General features: G+C 31.4%; 2 protein-coding genes and 1 long non-coding RNA gene across 9 annotated transcripts; 1 reads left to right on the top strand and 2 right to left on the bottom strand.

Moving 5' to 3' along the window:
* Positions 1–42: 42 nt before the first annotated feature.
* LOC100644078 lies at positions 43–8686 on the bottom strand. Of its 3 annotated transcripts, XM_048411815.1 has the most exons (6): positions 8586–8601; positions 8275–8330; positions 5573–5876; positions 4088–4374; positions 3507–3701; positions 43–2979 (listed from the first exon to the last, which is right to left on the bottom strand). In XM_048411815.1, the coding sequence occupies exons 2-6, from the start codon at positions 8281–8283 to the stop codon at positions 2941–2943; spliced, it is 834 nt and encodes a 277-aa protein (XP_048267772.1). In that variant the 5' UTR covers positions 8284–8330; positions 8586–8601; the 3' UTR covers positions 43–2940. The 3 variants fall into 3 exon arrangements, with proteins under 3 accessions (XP_048267772.1, XP_003400760.2, XP_048267771.1); XM_003400712.3 differs by lacking the exon at positions 8275–8330 and having other exon boundaries at positions 8586–8686; XM_048411814.1 differs by lacking the exon at positions 8586–8601 and having other exon boundaries at positions 8275–8410.
* Positions 4287–10374, top strand: LOC125386277. Of its 2 annotated transcripts, XR_007226276.1 has the most exons (6): positions 4287–4391; positions 8307–8629; positions 9192–9415; positions 9602–9661; positions 9729–9948; positions 10045–10374. It is a non-coding gene; the product is annotated as an uncharacterized LOC125386277 (long non-coding RNA). The 2 variants fall into 2 exon arrangements; XR_007226277.1 differs by lacking the exon at positions 9192–9415.
* Positions 10375–11186: 812 nt separating this feature from the next.
* LOC100642819 (probable ATP-dependent RNA helicase DDX17) lies at positions 11187–18092 on the bottom strand. 4 transcript variants are annotated; one of them, XM_048411806.1, is made up of 8 exons: positions 17893–18091; positions 17069–17419; positions 16017–16670; positions 15767–15939; positions 15634–15693; positions 12393–12635; positions 12015–12189; positions 11187–11913 (listed from the first exon to the last, which is right to left on the bottom strand). In XM_048411806.1, the coding sequence occupies exons 1-7, from the start codon at positions 17907–17909 to the stop codon at positions 12017–12019; spliced, it is 1671 nt and encodes a 556-aa protein (XP_048267763.1). In that variant the 5' UTR covers positions 17910–18091; the 3' UTR covers positions 11187–11913; positions 12015–12016. The 4 variants fall into 4 exon arrangements, 3 of the variants coding, with proteins under 3 accessions (XP_048267763.1, XP_048267762.1, XP_048267764.1); XM_048411805.1 differs by having other exon boundaries at positions 12025–12189; positions 17893–18090; XR_007226272.1 differs by lacking the exons at positions 11187–11913; positions 12015–12189 and adding an exon at positions 14166–14567 and having other exon boundaries at positions 12406–12635; positions 17893–18092.
* Between the last annotated feature and the right edge of the window lie 300 nt (positions 18093–18392).

Here is an 18392-nt window from a genome sequence, read left to right as displayed (position 1 = left end):
TATGATGATTAGGATAACATGCTTAATGTAAAAAGTCACGGATTCAATTTGCTATAGTTAATATTATCATAGTTATATTTCAAACATAAGAAAAAATGTAGAGCAAATTAAACAATTATAGGGCAGGAAATTCGAAGCATATTTTCTCTAATTTATTAATTGGAATTGCCAAAGACAATTTTAGGGTCTAAGTATCAAATGTTAATTCAAAATACATGCATTAAAATTCAGAGTAAACAAAATAAATTATTATAGTACATGATCCCTATTAATTTACGTTAGAAAAGATTTGATACTCTGACCCAAATAATGTCTTTATCTTAAATTAATTTCGTTTCAATTTACATAAATATACTATTTCTAACATCATCCAAGATATAGTTCTTCTTTTTAGTAATTTCACATGTATACATGTTTATATGTCGCTGTATACACTTGAAGAACAGAATTTCTTACATTAAAATAGTTTAAAATAAGGTAAAAATATATAATATATATAGCTCATAATCTGTATCCAAAGAGATTTTAACCAGTCTCTAGTTTTGGATATCAGGCACTGATTCCACTATTGAAGAACCTTGGCCAGAAAGATCCATTCTTTAAAACTTAATCAATACAGTCAACATAGTAATAGTTATAGTAGCATAACAAATATATATTATTATATATTTGTGTACTCTGATATGCATGTAATGTACGCGTAGTTTTATGTGTGTCCATAGATGTAATATTTGTGTATGTGTTATTTTTCTGTTGTGTTATTATATGCAGTGTACGCACATGTCGTATTTAAAGAGATGTATACAAGTATAAAGTATTTATAGTCAAATATTAGAACCGCGATTGGTATCAAACCGTTCCATATAATTATTCAGAAGTTATTTTCTTTTTTTTTTTTTTTTTTGTTTTTGTACGCTGTCATAGGAGCTGAAAGTTATTAATTCTCAGCATGAGATATGGATTAAGCCACGTAAATATCTTTAACCTACTTCATTATTTTTCTGTTATACGATTACAAGAAACGTTTATATTTATTGTCTTTATATAATTAGAACCCTTAAGCCCTTATTTCTTATTGTCTCATAATTCCTAATAAATTAACGCGATAAAAGGAACTGATTTTTGAAATATTTTGTCTTCTTGGTTCGCATGAACGAGAAATTTCTTTCTATTCACATAATTATTATTGTTCTTGATATGTTTGTCTAACAAAAACCTTTATGTTGAAAAAGTAATCAAAATATTTCAATTGTGAGTTATAGTCTAACTTTCAAATTTTGCGGGCAATCGATCGAGCGCTTAAGGGTTGAAAGTTAAATTGATTGTACGTGTAATCGATACACATATAGTTTAAATAGGTATGTTGAACAAAATGTCCACTGGTGCGTTTTCATTCCTTTTATTTTTTCAAAAATTTCATTTTTATATGTAAGTATTTAATTATTATAATTTTTAATACACTGTAACACTTTACCTCTCATATATCGCAAAATTGAAATCGCATCCATGTCGATTGCACGTACAGGTTACAAGAATATCTCTTAACAGTAATTATTGTCTTCGGTATAGTTCCGTTGATTATGCTTTATTTATCTCTTATCTTAAGTATGTATATATATATATATATTTATACATATATATATATATTGTCAAAATTTTCAAAATATTAGTCTTTCTATTTTATTGTCAAGTTCAAATAAGGCGGAGAAAACCAGAGCATAATAGTTTAATTTCTATCTTGGATTGGAATATCGATTATAGTATTATTTCGATTATCGTTGCAGCCATTATTAAACGGTTTCATATTCGAAGAATCGGAACGAAGATCCTGATGGAAGAAATAGATATTATAATAGATAATCATCGACTAGGTACGACTACCATCATTATTTAATTCTATTAAAATTTAAATTAATAATATAGTTAATAAATAAAATTGTAATAGACATAAAGTATCGTTTATAATTCGAATAACCTTCAATTTCGACTTATCATCAATGTTTGCTCAAATAATTATAAACGATACTATAATTGGTGTCTGTAAATGAAATAAATAAGAATTTTCTTATCCAAAAGTGTCTAAATATTTTTTGGACTAACCACGTTAAGAATAGAGTCTACTATAGGAACCAGGAGACTGCCAATAAGAGTATTGTTATAAAATCATACAGCCAGATAAAACAATAATCACTAAATAAGCTATAACATTATTCTTTCTCGTTTGAAATCTTCAATCAATTTGCGAGAAACAATATTAGTATAGTATTTATATATTATGGCATCACTAATATTAGCATAATTAAAAGTACTAATAACTAATATTCATATAATTGAAAAAAAAAACGAAAATGCAACATTTTGCTCGTGTTTTCTCCGCTCAGCGGCACAAAGGTACGATTACGTTGCCGTTGCAGCCATATTTTCAGAAATAGTATTAAATTTATATATCTGGAAGATTCTACACAGGCAGCGGATACGGCCGCGTAATTAAATCTGTGCGAGTTTAAACGAATTAAGAAAATATACATTTTGTAGCATTGCCACATATCGAAACTTTTTTCCTTCCGGTTACGACTTTCCATCGATTCGTTCCATTTATTGACTTACATTTATTCGGGTATAGGTAACACACGTTGATTAAATCGAGATAACGCGGAGATCAAGGTCCGAGATTTCAATGCAAGACAATGAAATCTTTAAGAACAATTTTCGATAGCAACGGAGGAGGAAGAACGAAAATGAGAAGCCCTTTCGCGGGACGATACTCACTGCTATCAACGCAAGGATTTGGCTTACGAAAATTTCGGGGTATCGGAGATTGCCAAGAAAGCAAATGCGAATCTTTTGCATCTTGTTGCGTGCGAACGTATTCGAGGAATTGATACGTTGATCATTAGGATAGCTTCTTCGTGTTGGAGATGTCAGCAGTCCGTCGAGATACTAACGCAACAAGTATTCGCGAGACTGAGGACCGCTCCTCTGCAAAAGGTAGTTGTTATGATCCATTTACATACAATATGAAGACAGAGGATATTTATACTATTAAAAAATTAAGAGATGCAATAATGTACAGAATTCATATAATATACAAAATCATAGAAAATATCTTAAGTATTCGTTTTAATATTTGAAATAAATCCTTATTTAAGTACTATTTTTTTATTTATATTCACAAAAATATGAAACTACATAAAGGTCCGCAGTATAAGGACATCATTATCGATATAAAAATGTAGAGCGAGATTTCATTTATTTGAAGCCGAAATTTCATTGGGTTGTTATAGGTTTGAAACGAAACTATTAGAGCGTTTAGTAATTTAAAGCGTTAGAACGTACTATGCATAAAATTAAGGAGAAGACATAAAATTAACGGAGGAAAAAGAAAAATATGAATGAAGTATGTTCATTAATACATTATTAATTATGAATATTAGAGAAACATTATTTTTTCTGTTTCTCTATTAATTTTAATGAATGGAATGTTTCTATTGCCATTTGTTACTCACCGTCCAAGCCTGACCAATATTTGGCACGTTCGATGTATGTCGACCTTGACCGAATTCATAATTAATTTTCGTCGGCATTCGCAGTGTTGGCTTCGGAAATTGCTTCCGAGATTGCATATGAAAAGGGTGCTCGTTGTCAACGGTATCCTTGAAGGTAAATGTCTTTTCTGCAAGTTTTTCAGCTTTATGTTGTTCCTAAAATGTTTAATTTAGTAAAAGAAAAAGAAAAAAACATAGAAAAATATTCCTTATTTAAAAAAAATAATAATTTTTATTACTTTAATGTTTGAGATAATCTGGGGACGAGTAACAAACTTGGCTAATTTATGAGATATTTTCATTGTCACTAAGTTTGAAATACCAGTTTAAACAATATGTTATGAATAATTAGTATATCGCCAATCGTTTGGTAATATTATATTATTTTTAAGAAATCTTCTCCTAGAAAATTATTAGAAAGATACAACAAATTTTATTTCCCAATTTCATGTTATTAATTTTTCTAAAATGGAATTCGTTAATTTTGCAATTCACTCGATTAGCAAACATTTAAGTATATTTAACTCAACTCTGTTATTAACCTGTAGTTCACGAGCTCGTTCAGCGCGGAGTAATTCCTTCAAATGCTCAAAACTGCCCGCCTGAGGGACCTGAGGGGAACCAACAATCGTACGGTATTTCATGTTTGGATGTGGATTCGACGGATACGAATTGATTGTTCCGAAAAGTCGCGGGAGTTTGTCGAAAGGCCGTGCCGGAGGTCGCATTCCATTTCTGAATCTGCTGCCCGCTGGTGCTTTATGTACCATCCTGCCATAAATTGGAGCACTACTTCCTGCACGGTTACGTGCTCTTCCCGCTAATCTTCCTACACATTATTGCCAGGTAGAATGAACAATATTTAATAAAAGATTATAATATTCAGTAATAAAAGGATTTCGTTCTAGATATAACTTTACCAAAATGGGAAAAATGTTTCATAAATTCAAAGTATCTTCATTAAAACTAAACCTCTGTAATGGGATTAGAAGATCTAAATATCGTATACTTCCTTATTAATTTATTTTCATATATTGTACACTTCCTTTGTAACTGTTGCTTCAACATAGGCGTCCCTTTGATCACTTTGAATTGTAGTAGTCTCAGTAGAGGACAAGTCAGACATTATTCTGTATTACTCGGTATTATAACATAAAACTGAGTTTATCTATCTATCGAATTATTTAAATGGTAAACAAACATTTGAAAATAACTTTTGTAAATGTTATAAGTATTAGGAGGAAATAACTCTATTACCTCTCTGAATAGTCTAATTTTAAATCGTTCGAATATTTCTTGTATAATAAGTGGTATCCCTTATTTAAGTTATTTATAAAGTTAGGTCTTCGTATTTTATTATGAACTTTCTGCAGCAAGTTTAAGTCAGAGAACACTCAAGGTAATGTATAGGCAGGCATCAATAATTCGATTATTTTACTTCTTTGCTTATGTTTGGCCTCTATTGTGAACTGCACAGAGCTAGGCCTTAATTAAGCGAGCAAACCATACGGTAACAAATTAACACGTAACTTCAAAATCATTTAACTTCCCCGTCTTAGAATGAATATAACGGCAAATAAAATAAAACATAATATTAAAATAGTTTAATGAAAACAAGAAAAAAATAAAAAACAAGTATTTATCAATTTAACTTTTCTCACTCGGTTTACAATAGAATTAACTTTTTTACAACCCTGTTCCGCATAGAGAAAGCTAAGCAAATATATCAAATTCCATTCATCCACTGTAAACTGTCTTAATTAAAATAAAAACCCAAAATACCTCTCTTTTTAAAGTTTAAGCATACCCTATTCAATCTATCTAATTTTATGCTTACCTTTACAATACGTTTATTTAAAGGTATTTGTATATAAAATTTTCTATAGTAAATATTTTGTATTTTTGTTTATAATCGTTTTTCTGTAATTCTCTTATTAACGAGATTTCGTTATACCTTTTTTTAGATAATGTAAACAGTAGGATGAGTGGATATAATGCTATACACAACTCCTGTAAAATCGTCTTACCACGGTGGGTGTGAGGGGGCTTGGGGCGTTCGGGATAAGACTTCCAGACGTTGTACGAAAATGGATCAGGATAAAGAGAGTATCCGGTAGTGGTTTTAGCAGCCCTGCTTTGTCGCTTGGTGTACCTCCACATTGCCCTCAATTCCTCGCATGTCGGCTCAGTCAGGTCAACGCGCTTCTCGGCGATGTCGCCGGTGTTCCCTGATTGCGGCGAGATCGGATCGATGTATCGTATACCGGCCACGAACGGGCTGCTTGAGTACGCTAATACAAAAGCGGTCCATACAGCCACAGTACGCATTTTCTAGGAAATAAAATGTCCAAATTCAGATCCAAAATTCAATTCAAAATAACAGAAAAGGTGATTTCTTTTTATGTATTATTATCTGTACAAAAAAACTTCTTATTGGTATCGAGAAAGATTATAATTCTTATCAGGGTTACGAATAAATTGTAAATTAGTATATGAGAAGAATATAATCTTCTGGTTTCTTTTTCATATGAGGTGTTTGAGAAACATTAAGATGCTCTTTTTAAAGAATATTTCTTTTTATTTGTTCTATTCTTTTTATTATCAAGTATTCCAGATTGAATAGATTATCAAATTTTAGATGGAAACAAATTAATTTAATTGGATTAGATAATTAGCGTGATAGCGATTAAGATTTATTTATGATGCAAAAGGAAAATTTAAAAATTAATGGACACGGAAAAATTATATAATATAGTATTAAACAAATCTCTTTTCTTTTAAAAGAATAAGTCCTGTATTAAATATGTATATTTGTGAACAAATTTTGCAGTGGATTTGAAGAAATTGAAGAAATTTCTTGAAGTGAAGTGAAGAAATTTTGCAATAGATTTTTTTAAAGTAATTTTTGATATATTATTTAATCACGAGCAGAAATTGATTTATCTTAATATTGATGTTGAAATAGCATCCAACCGGAATGTATTGGATTCTCGAAATTAATTTAATTTCTATTAGTAACTGAATTACTAAACTTTCTCGGATTAATGGATAATAGTTATCCAATTACGAGTTCCTTTTTATATATGGCGCAACATAAAATTTAATCATTCCCAACATTCGTGCTATGGAATTTCTATTAAGAATGGTGTATTCTTGCTTTCGTTAATTGAATACTGGAGAGAGATCAACTGCTCGGATCAGTCTTTATTTCTCCGAATTTAATCTCGCTTGACTATTAAAACAATACTCTATGATTTCTTTTAAAAACTAACAATTTCGACTTCAAAAGATAATCCTCGGAAAAAGTCACAATGAATACTAAAACATTTATTGAGAGCCGTAAAATTTAATTTTAATATACATAAATGCAAGATTAGTATTAGTCAAAAGATTAAATATATGTACCTATATGTATATCTTTTTTTATTATATTTACGTGGGGTTTTCTATAATACTTTATGAAGTGGATAACTCCTTATACACTGGTATTCTTTACTATTATTTTTATTATATATTGTTAATTTATTTCGTTCTTTACATTACCGTTATTATTATTATTATTATTATTATTATTATTATTATTATTATTATTATTATTATTATTATTATTATTATTATTATTACTATTATTAATCGTTACTTAATGAAGCCAGTGACTGTTTTTCGATGGAATTGGGTATTTTACGTCATCTGATTATTATGGCTGCTTCCTCTTTCTTTAACATAAATCTTACATCTGTGTCTTTAATCAGTTGTACAATTTAACGTACAGTGACAACAATCTGAACGACATTATTCTATAATTCAGAATAGCTGTTTCTTGTCATATTCTGTTTCTCGGCTTCGGTTGTGAGTTACAAATATATATAAAGATATAATTTGTATAAAATATAAAAATATATGAAATTAATTGCTATCTAGAACAATGACTCCTCGATTAGATGAGGAAATTCAACAGAATATTTAGATTTAATATCCATTCTTATACGGAGGAAAAGAAGAACTTGAACAATTTTTAACACACTCAGTTCTTTCTTTCTTACATTTTCGGTATACACATCATAAATGCTATGAAAAACTCGAAACTAAAGAATATGACAATTGAATCGTTCAAGTGAAACATTAATAACTACACGATAAAAAGCTATAAGAAAAGCAAACTAAAAAAGGAACTAACTTAAACAAATAGAAAATGATTACCTTTTACATATTTTGTGGCTATATTTTCCTCTCAAATATTAAAAAGTACGTACGAAACAAAAAATATATTTTCATTGAAACTATTAGTATATTATATAAATATTTTTTTCTTTTCTCAGGAAAAGGATTACTGATCACGTAGCTGCTTTTCGTTACCAGCTCTAACAGCTGTTTCTCGAATATATCCTCCCTGCTCATCGTTCCTCCCATGACAAATTATATTTCAAACGTGGTTGAGCAAAATATGAAAAATTACCTCCTCCGTCTCATTCTGCAATTAACATAGAAAGCCCGAAAAATCTAATTCCATTCTGACAAAAACTCTCTACTTCAGAGAAACTTAAAATAAATCAGAAGCCAAGGAATTTACAAAGTGCCTAATAAAAGAGGAAAATATATGTAAAGTAATAACTTTCATCTACTGCTTATTAAAAGTTCGATAAAAGCTGTTTCATCATCCCTTAAAATATAATTTGTTCTCAGTAAAAAATCAAGTGAAAAATGAAGAAAGAAGATTGTGAAAATATACCTGTAACATTGATCGTTAATACACGTTGACAGGATATCGGTGGTCGAGTAGCGGAGCTACGAAGGAAGAACGTTTTTCACTGGCAACTTCGATAAATCAAGGAGAGCAGCGAACGAGAGAGCGAGCAAAGAACGAGTCGCATGAATGGAACCAGCGGACACACGGGGTGGAAAACGAGGGTGAGGGAGAGAGAGAGAGAGAGATAGAGAGAGAGAGAGAGAGAGAGAGGAACAGAGAGTGCCAAGGAAGGAAGGAGGTCAAGAGTGGAACGAAGAGAAACTGGTGAATGAACGAGAGTCGGATTCACTAACCTGGTAGTCCACGCAGTCCGGAAACCGAGGAGCAACTGAGAGAGGTGGTATCATCGAGGCAACTATTCGCCTTCCTTTGCTGCCCCCTCTTCCACAGTACACCCCTTCGTTCGTTTCAAACCCCTCTACGCGGGCTCTGTCGAGCCCCCTCTCTCTTTTCTCTCTTCCTTCTTCTCTCTATTCTCTTCTTCATACTCCAAAAGGAGCTTTTCGTCAGGACGTTTGGCTGTTTCTAAAAGTTTCTTTCTAAGAATTCCCTTAGTATCTCCTATATTTCTCTATTTTAGATATGCATAATTTTATCCTCTTTCCTATAGACTACAATTTCTTGAAGTTAATCTTTTGACGTTATATTTGTTGAACATAATAGAATTAATAATATAAAATCAACTGTATTCATGCTAATGGTTATAGAAGAGCTATAGCATTTATTTTTTGTCTTTTGAAGATTACGTTTATATAGTATCTTCTTGACTTCATTCTTTTTTCTTTCACTCCATGATCCATTGAATACCATGAATATGATATTTTTCAATATCATAACTAGGTAAAATTAATTTCGACACATTATATATATTGTCTTTGAATTTCTTATGTCTCTGTTAGAGCTAGTAAGTCTTCTAGACTTGAGGGTTATGATGTCCTACGGCTAGGGTGGCAGATCACGAATAAGCTTACGCTAAGTTCCGGTCCGCCTGCGCAACAAGTTTCTCCCTGGGACTTAAAATCGTTGTAGCCCGTACCCTCAATCTAAATGAGAAGTAGTTGCGTCACTGAACTATCGAATTTACCAAAAAATTAACATTGAACTCTTTCCAATGTTCTTTCGGGTAAACTAAATGAAAAATCAATATCTCATTTTTCTATTTCTTTCATTTATAATTTTTTCACTTTTGAAATTCTGATTTTAACAATAAATCCATAAATATATCTAAATTTATGTAAAACAGAAATATTTTAATTAAGATCGAAAATTTTATTTATAAGATTTGTGAAACTAATTAAAATGATTTTAGGGTTGGAGACCTTCGTGGCTGACTAGTGTACGATGAAACTCCTTAATGCTTCAGTACTAGGTATGCGTATACATATAACATGCATACCTATTCCACTGAAATGAACACCTCGCTATCTTTCACATAGATATATTTTTCATTATACGACATAACAAGATCTAGAATTGAATGAAGCTAGAAGACAAAGAAACTTAGCGATATTTCTCCACCGACACCGCTCATTTCTTCATATCTCGATGAAGAACCATTATTGTCCCAGAAGAGCTAGTCTTATCGGAATGGAATAATCAACGCAAAACAATGCCTTTTTAGTCTTCTAACGACGTCAACAGTACTATCTGATGCAGGTATCGAGCGTCAAATTAACAGATTTCTTGGCTGGCACAATTAAACTTCGAAATTTCTGCAATTTCTTTCAGAGCAGTAAATTTTAAACTTTGTAGGTGTTTAAGCTGTTGACGTGATTCATTAATCTTTCGAATTAACGATTACGAGAAGGAGGTGGCAGAAAGACACGAGTTTACGTAAAACGTGTAAAGCATGAATTTTTGGAAAAGCACAGGGGTAAATGTCAATTTTAGGGCAAAGTGGTTGTGCCTACATTCGTGCGTATAATCGAAGACAGGGGTGAAACCCCCTCTCTTGTTAGCCACCCACGGCATTCCAGTAATCGGGCTACCGTTCCCTCTTCTTCACTCTACCTTTCCCCTCGATCTTTCAAGGCCCTTCCCCTCTGCTAACCCCGTGTCACAGCAGTGCGGCTGCTGAATGACCGAAAGTGGGGGTAACTCATCTCTCCTCTAACTACCCACGCAATCAATAGCAGCCTTGCTGCTTCTACTGAATGGACTCTGCCCTCCACGGCCTCCGCTGCTCTTCGTCTGCTTCGAACCGGCTTCTATCCCTTTTCACCCTCACTCTATCGATTACTACGCCCTTGCCGTGCGATCTTGCGGGGGGCCGCTCTATCGACCCATCCACCTGTATTACAGTTCATTCATAAATCTTTGCTGCTTTTCACTCGGGATTGCAGCTTGTTTCTTCCTCTGTTGGTCGTCTAAAGAATATTATTGCATATATTTTCATATTTCTACACCTGGTTGTTGTTTATCATAGGATTTATAAACATTAAAATCTGTAACGAAAAAAAGACACGTGTGCTTTAGTTACGAGGAATATCAGAATACCGTGTATACTCTTCCTGTGGTAATAAATTGATAAATGACTTCTGTTTTAATATCGTGCGGTTTTATGTCAATATTTGGACGAAGATTGCTTGGCGAAGGCAATTTTTTCTGACTTTCTGTTTGATGATATAAGAAACGTGGGGTACCAGACAATATAATGGTGTTATAGATAAGCTTCACTCATATAGATTGATCCAATCGGTTCACAGTCGGAATGATGAAGAAATCCTTCAATAGACATTTGTTTAGCGATGAGTGAGCAGAAATGGAACATTTAGGATTTGCTTTTAGGCAGGAATTTGTAATATTCAAAGAACTAATCTAGTACAATATTTTGTTCATTTTTGTATCTTTCCTTTTGAAGAGTAGGGAAGAATGAGAGAAAGTTAACGAATAAATTTTCAAATAGTTAATAAAATGTATTTATTATATTTTTATTAAATACTGTACATTATTTCATCAGTTTTAAATGCACGAGTACGTGTTACAAATTAATTGTTGATAAATGTTAGACTCATCTACAATTAATCATCCATCTATTAGCTTTATAGAATCTTCCATTTAGCTAAACACATTGTCGCTTACTTAATTTAACTAGTGCTGTCGAATGTTGCAACGATCATTATAAAATATGTACGTAATACAATATGTATGTGGATATAATAACTTCACATTCTTAATCTATGTTTATCTATTACAATTGAAATATAGGACATAAACTCAGATCGACATCGACATTTGCATTTTGAAACGATAACCTTACTCGAGAATCCTTTTGACTTCAATAGATTGAATGGTTTATTATAAAGCTTTTTAAAATCAACATATTTTAAAATGTCTTCAATTAATCGCATCATTTTATTGTATTTTAAGAATATATACTCGTTCGTTGAAAACACTCATTTTATATTTCTAAAATAATCTATTGTAATGCACAAGAATTATCCGTAAAAAGTTAGATGTTTACGTTAGTGGAACACCAATATTACGGTTTACATGACATGTATTTGTAATTGGGTACTTCAAAAGAGACGTAAAAAACATTAATTATATTCAATTGATTTTGTCTTTAACTGCCCGTGGAAGATCATCTCTCGCTACTCCAGTAGCTCTTACCAATCACTTCTGTAAACGTACAAGTCATTTTACATAATATAAAATTGGGGAAACTATTTCACAGATATTACTGAAGTATAATTAAATGCTTTAGCATGATGTGAACATACCGTTACTTACCTGTACGATTGCTAACAGGGCTACGACTTCGAGAATAACTCCGACTGTAACTGCGACGATTACGACGACCGTTGTATTCCCTACTGTGACTTCGACTTCTACTTCTCGAGTAACTACGATCTTTTCCGTTTCGGCCACCTCGAGACCGCCATCTATTTCTTCCGCCTAAAAGTATCCACTCAATTAATTAATATTTTCTTAATACGTAGAAACTACTGCAAATATACTAAGGAACTGGAAATATTAAATGAAAGAAATTAAGTATTTCATCATATTCAAGGTAATAAGAGATTTTTGAAGTACAAAAAGCTAGAGTAAATGATAGTTAGAGGAGATTATTTTAATAGGTAAAAGATATATAAGAGTACCTCTATGCCTGCCATATCCACCACTCTTACTATCGGCAAGTTCGAGTAATTTCGGATTGATAACTTGGTTCGCTTCTTTTAATACCTGGATTAGGTCGTTAGCCTTATTCGAATTATTAGGTGTAAAAAAGGTATATGCTGTACCAGTTTTCTGCCGACGACCTGTTCGACCGATTCGATGAACGTAATCTTCCGAACAGGAGGGATAGTCAAAATTGATGACAAACTTGACGTCTTCAACGTCTGAAATAAAGCATTATGTATTAGCTGTTAATCACCAAAAGCATCCGCCTCCCAGACAGACGTCAGTTAAGATAGTAGTATGGCAAGACGTATATAAAATATCGTATTAAATATCTCAATCACTTATTTTAAAGTAATATTTAGATTAAAATACGCTCTCCAAAAGGTAGTACTACAGTCATTCACCTATGTCACCTCAACTAAGAGTGTCTTATAAATTTATCTGACTATATGTATTGTAAGCATTTTAATATGTACATATATAAAGAAAAGGAAACACACGCATATAAAAAATCTTGTAAAACGTATCATTTAAAGATTTCTTAAGAACAAATATTTGTTTTTGTTCTTAACTTCGTTCAAATAATAAAATGAAATAAAGATCAAAGGAACAAAAAAGAATACTATGTCTTTAGAGAGCGTTTTAACTAAAGTATAAAGTGCTGAAATAAATTTCCGCGCGAAAACAATTCTGGTTCCCTTCTCTAACAAAAATAATATTTATTTTAATATACATTTCTATTAAAAAAGTAATATTTCAATTTCATAAAGATATATTTAATTTGAAATACATACAAATATTCTTAATTTGTCTATATAATTGAAAAACAATATAAATATTTAAGTAAAAAGAAACCAGAATTGATATACATAGAACCTTATTTGATATGATAGTTAGTATAATGTGAATATGTAATGATATAGTTATCATAAAGGATTCAGGAAGATAAAGGAAATGTAAATTCAAATGGATATAAAAGTGATACATGTGTGTATGTATATAGAAATATACATAAATATATATACATACACATATGGGATGTTTTATAAAATATTCAAAATTCTTGAACTGAAAAAGAACAAGGCAGTTCTTGGCAATATTGTGTGACCATTAATCAACAACTTTTTGAATTTCCACATAATGTATAATTATAATAATGTATAATAATTTTATGTATAAAATAATCTTTGAGAATTTTATTGTATTATATAAAGTTGGTAAATGATGATCACAAGAAGATATCAAGAATTATCTTGTTTTTTATTCAAGAACTTCTCATACACTTCAGTATGTCAGATTTTACAAAACATTTTGTTACATATGTATATGCAAAAAGTGTACATATTGAGACCCCCAGATAAATGCATTTGAACTGTACTACATCTTTTTGAGGAAATCTAAGATATTTTTGATTAAATGAAATGTTGGGCAATTCTTAATTTAGAAGACATTTAACGGAATTTTTTTGATAAATTTTCAGATATACACATAATTCAAATATAATTACAATTTTTAATACACAATTAGGCAATTATATCTTCCAAATAAACAATCACGCAACATTTAGATATCGAGCGAAGTTTCTCTTTAATAAAAAATTATCTGAGATTTCATTGAATGGGAATGTTGATACAGTCAAATTACCTTTTTTCTGGGTGGCTTATACAGCTATATATATATATAGCAATTAATTTAAGATTACTGTTATACTAAAATTAGGCAATGGGTGAGTGTCGCTAGCAACGTACGGGCAGGGCCTGGCTGTTTGCGCTCGCTCCAGCTACAGCCTCCGCCATTCTGTTGCTACAGGGCACACTTAGAGGCTCTGGCATCAGCTACCATGCCACCGCCTCATTGGACCGTTGTTGGGTCTGATTAGCTTGAGCGGCCAGCGCAGGGGATTCTATTCTGGCAACAACGACTTGGCCAGCCCAGATGGCGTACAGCGTAGCGTAGAACTGATATCCAGTATGTAGGAGGTAAAGTAGACCCCGATTTGGCCCGGACTGGCCTTTCACGGAATTGACGTATAGAGGCACGCGTCGCAGCCAGCGCAGACAATGCAAACTAGTGCACCACCGAACAAACAGGCGGCGGGCACCCCCAATTTGCTTTGCATTACCCGGCGTAGGTCTGCGCGCAATGTGCCTCTGCAATACAAACAAAGATCCAACCGCGTTAGGTACATGTTTATCTTATTATCTTCCTGTGTTCAATATGAATTTTGTATTACAGTATTTCATTTTATTTTTGAATTTTTTATTCTATCTTTTTTTATCAACTATTATTAACAGAATTCTGATAATCTTAATGAAGGCGATTTTATGAGAAAAAATATCTCTAAACTCCTATTTGATCATCTGTGACTTACGGCAAGCATAGAACATTGTTATTAGATTGACCTTAAGTTCAAGTTATAATTACGTTACAAATATAGTAATATAAAATGGTGCATCAGCACTTTATGAAGTTATTCAATTCTTTAAGAAAGTAACACCTTACATCTCCACTATGAACTGTACAAGTACTTGTTTCTGACTTTAGAATTCATTTGCTTTCTCTTTAATTAGATCAATTGCTTCTGTACCTTTATAAATCAAGAGCTTGCCTTTATAAATCAATTGCAACTTGTTTTTACTACCTTTCTCGCATGTATTATTTAAAAATTATTACCTTTAGCAAAAAGTGAGGAAGCAAAATAAACACAAACATTAGAAATGCTGAATGAACCACGTTATGCATTTAAAACACTACGTATCTATTATCTGTAATTTTAATTTATTTTCAAAAGATAAAATTTTTTAATATCTAAAATTTTGAACAATTTCTACAATTTTCATTAACTTTTACTTATCAATACTTTAATGAAAAAATTTATAGTTATTTTCTTTTCAGTCATAAAGTGGTTCAAAAGATCAATGAAACCTTGTTCTGATTATATAAAAATCATCTGTATTAATATCAAAAAAATGAAAAATGATAAAAAGTAGATTCTTATTTTATGTAGGATAATTTTAATGTTAACAAGTTTATCATATTCTCCATTTAGTAATTATATTTTTAATATCACGTCAGAACAAGATATCTCATATACTGCAGTAATTATTAAGCTCACTGGTAGAAATGTGATTTAGAGCAATTCATTCTCCATATCAAAGGAAAATGATCAATGACACTTGATATTTTATTATATTATAATAACAATTGTTTACTTACCAAGACCACGAGCAGCAACATCTGTTGCGACAAGAATTGGCGCTTTCCCTGATCTAAAATCTAAAAATTAAACATAAAATTTAGTTTCAACTATACTTTAAAACATTGTAAGTATCCAACTAAAAATGTTCACCTTGTAAAACCCAATCCCTTTCTTGCTGTGTCTTGTCACCATGTATACAAGCGGCTGGCCACCCATCACATTTCATTTTTCTTGTTATTTCATCCACTCTGCGTTTTGTCTCAATAAATACTATAGTTTTGTTTTCACTTTCCGCCATTATTTCTTTTAAAAGTGTGCTTAATCTATAATCGAAAATAAAATTAATAGTAAAATCTCATTGAGCTTTCCAACAGTTTTATAGATATTTTTAATTTCTTACTTATTTTCTTTTTCGTAGTCTTGACATACATCAATAATTTGTAATATATTATGATTTGCAGCTAACTGTAGGGATCCAACATTAATTTGAGCATAATCTTTTAAAAAATCTTCAGCTAAATTTTTTACTTCCTTGGGCCATGTAGCTGACCACATTAATGTCTGCCTATCTGGCCTAATTTGTTCTATGATCTTTCTAATTTGAGGTTCAAATCCCATATCTAACATTCTATCTGCTTCATCCAATACTAAATAGGTACACCTTTTTAAATTTGTACGCCCTGATTCAAGAAAGTCTAATAATCTACCAGGTGTAGCTATGACAATCTCTACCCCACCATCTAAATCTCTGGCCTGTGCACCTTTCGGTGCTCCACCATATAGACAAGTATTTCTAATACCAGAGGAATGACCAAAATCATTAGCAACTTGCTGAATTTGTTGTGCAAGCTCTCGCGTTGGTGCTAGCACTAAAGCAATAGGTCCATCCTTTCGTCCTAACTTAGGTTGACTATTAATGTGAACAATTGCTGGGAGTATATAAGATAATGTTTTCCCAGAACCTGTTGATGCAATTCCTACCATGTCTCTTCCACTTAAAGCAATTGGCCATCCCTGTGCTTGTATTGATGTCGGTTCAGTAAAACCTTGTCGCCTGAAAATTATAAATAACAACATCTCTATTATAATCTGTTATATCAATGGCTCACATTCTGTAATACATATCTTAATTCAAAATTTTCAGTAGCTATTTTAATCATTTTAACTAATTTTAGTTCTTTAGTATTTTTTTTCTTATTATCTTAAAGTCCTAACAATTTCAGCTCCATTCTTACTTGATTTGATGAAAGTAAAGTTTCCAGAATAAGCAAGTTTTAAGTTCTGATAGTATTCTTGACAATGTACAACATATCATCACATACTGGATACTTGTTCTAAACTTAAGAAACAAATTCTAATATCACCATTGTAAAATATTTGCACTTCATAGCTACTAATACATTTGGAGCATTTTTGTTTTGAACAAAATTATTACCTGAAAAAAATGCTTACTTTATCTGCTTTAGAACATAGTCTGGAAAACCTGTTTCTTCAAATGTGAATACAGGATTAGGTATATTTTTCCCCTTTAGAGTGATTTCTTTTTCGCTTCTGTATTGTTCAACTATACGTAAATCACGATTTTTAACTGCCTCATGTGGTACATAAAAATCTTTTTTGAAAGGTTCCAGTCGACTTAAATCCCATCTAGGTTTTCTTAAATTTGCTCCAGGTTGACCACGGCTATGTCTGCCACCACCCCGATCTCTACCTCCACTACTACCCCAATTTCTTCTATCTCTTGGTGATCTGCTACGAGATCTACTGCGAGATCTACGTCTCCTATCTCTGTCACGACTAGGACTAAAAAATGAAATACACAAGTATTATTAATACTCAAGTATAAATCTTACTATTTCTATGTCATAAAATTCATTTTCCAAACAAAAGACTTATTTCGATTTATAAAAATAAAAATAAACATATTTCTATTACTTTAATTATCTTATAAGCTATATACTACTTTTGAAATATATAAAATCCATGACAGAAAATCTTAATTTTACGATGCATTTTAGAAATTCAAATTTCTTCCAAGCTTACCCTGAAATACGCAGAAGGTTATAATTGTCGCAAAAATATCATAAATGTCATAGGATTTTCTAATAGTTATGTTTTGCTTCCTACTTCTTATTTTGAATGTAATTTGATTCTACTTTAATGCATAAACAGTTGCAGTTCAAATATATTCATTTCGAATATGCGATTATTAACGCTGAACATTGAGCATATTGATAACATATATTTCCACATATCTACATGCGTGTATACTTTACCTCCTATAGCGGCCCATGATTAACTTTCTCTTAGTTTCCTTCTTCTTTTTTACTACGAAGTTCTACTAACAATAATAATTGCCTAAATACAAAAAAACACAAGATGCCAATAAGTTATAAAATTTGACTCCAATCAAAAGACGTAAAGTAAATGAAAGCGGTTCTTTAGCCATAAACGACGTAATCACAAGAAGTAACGATACTGTAATGCTTCTTACGCATGCGCAGCAATTGATAAAATCTTCGTTTTAGTGATTCTAATATTTTTAATTTTACCCTTGAAAAGGTAAGATTTGAACATTAAAGAGATTCCACTAATTTACTAATATTGTCGCAAAAACATAAATATTATTCTTAAATTTATTATTGAAAATTGTTAAATTTATCTTATTTATTCTTAAATTTATCGTTGAAAATTGTGTAGTAAAATCACTGCCTTTAGATTTAAAAAATATCTATTCATAACAAATTTTTATTAGCGAAAGGATCCTCATTTTTAT

The sequence above is a fragment of the Bombus terrestris genome, chromosome 14, assembly GCF_910591885.1.
Source record: "Bombus terrestris chromosome 14, iyBomTerr1.2, whole genome shotgun sequence".
In the NCBI taxonomy this organism is placed as follows: Eukaryota; Metazoa; Arthropoda; class Insecta; order Hymenoptera; family Apidae; genus Bombus; species Bombus terrestris.
The sequence above is the reverse complement of the archived record's forward strand: the minus strand, read 5'-3'. Positions and strand labels throughout refer to the sequence as shown.

Coding starts and splice junctions, on each gene's coding strand:
- LOC100644078 (XM_003400712.3), bottom strand. CDS start 8,639: ATGATACCACCTCTCTCAGTTGCTCCTCGGTTTCCGGACTGCGTGGAC. Junction 5,877..8,585: donor CGGACTGCGTGGACTACCAG/GTTAGTGAATCC, acceptor TTTATTTCCTAG/AAAATGCGTACTGTGGCTGT. Junction 4,375..5,572: donor GCCCCCTCACACCCACCGTG/GTAAGACGATTT, acceptor AATAATGTGTAG/GAAGATTAGCGGGAAGAGCA.
- LOC100642819 (XM_048411805.1), bottom strand. Junction 16,671..17,068: donor TATGTTCTAAAGCAGATAAA/GTAAGCATTTTT, acceptor TATAATTTTCAG/GCGACAAGGTTTTACTGAAC. Junction 15,694..15,766: donor AAGGGATTGGGTTTTACAAG/GTGAACATTTTT, acceptor TTTAATTTTTAG/ATTTTAGATCAGGGAAAGCG.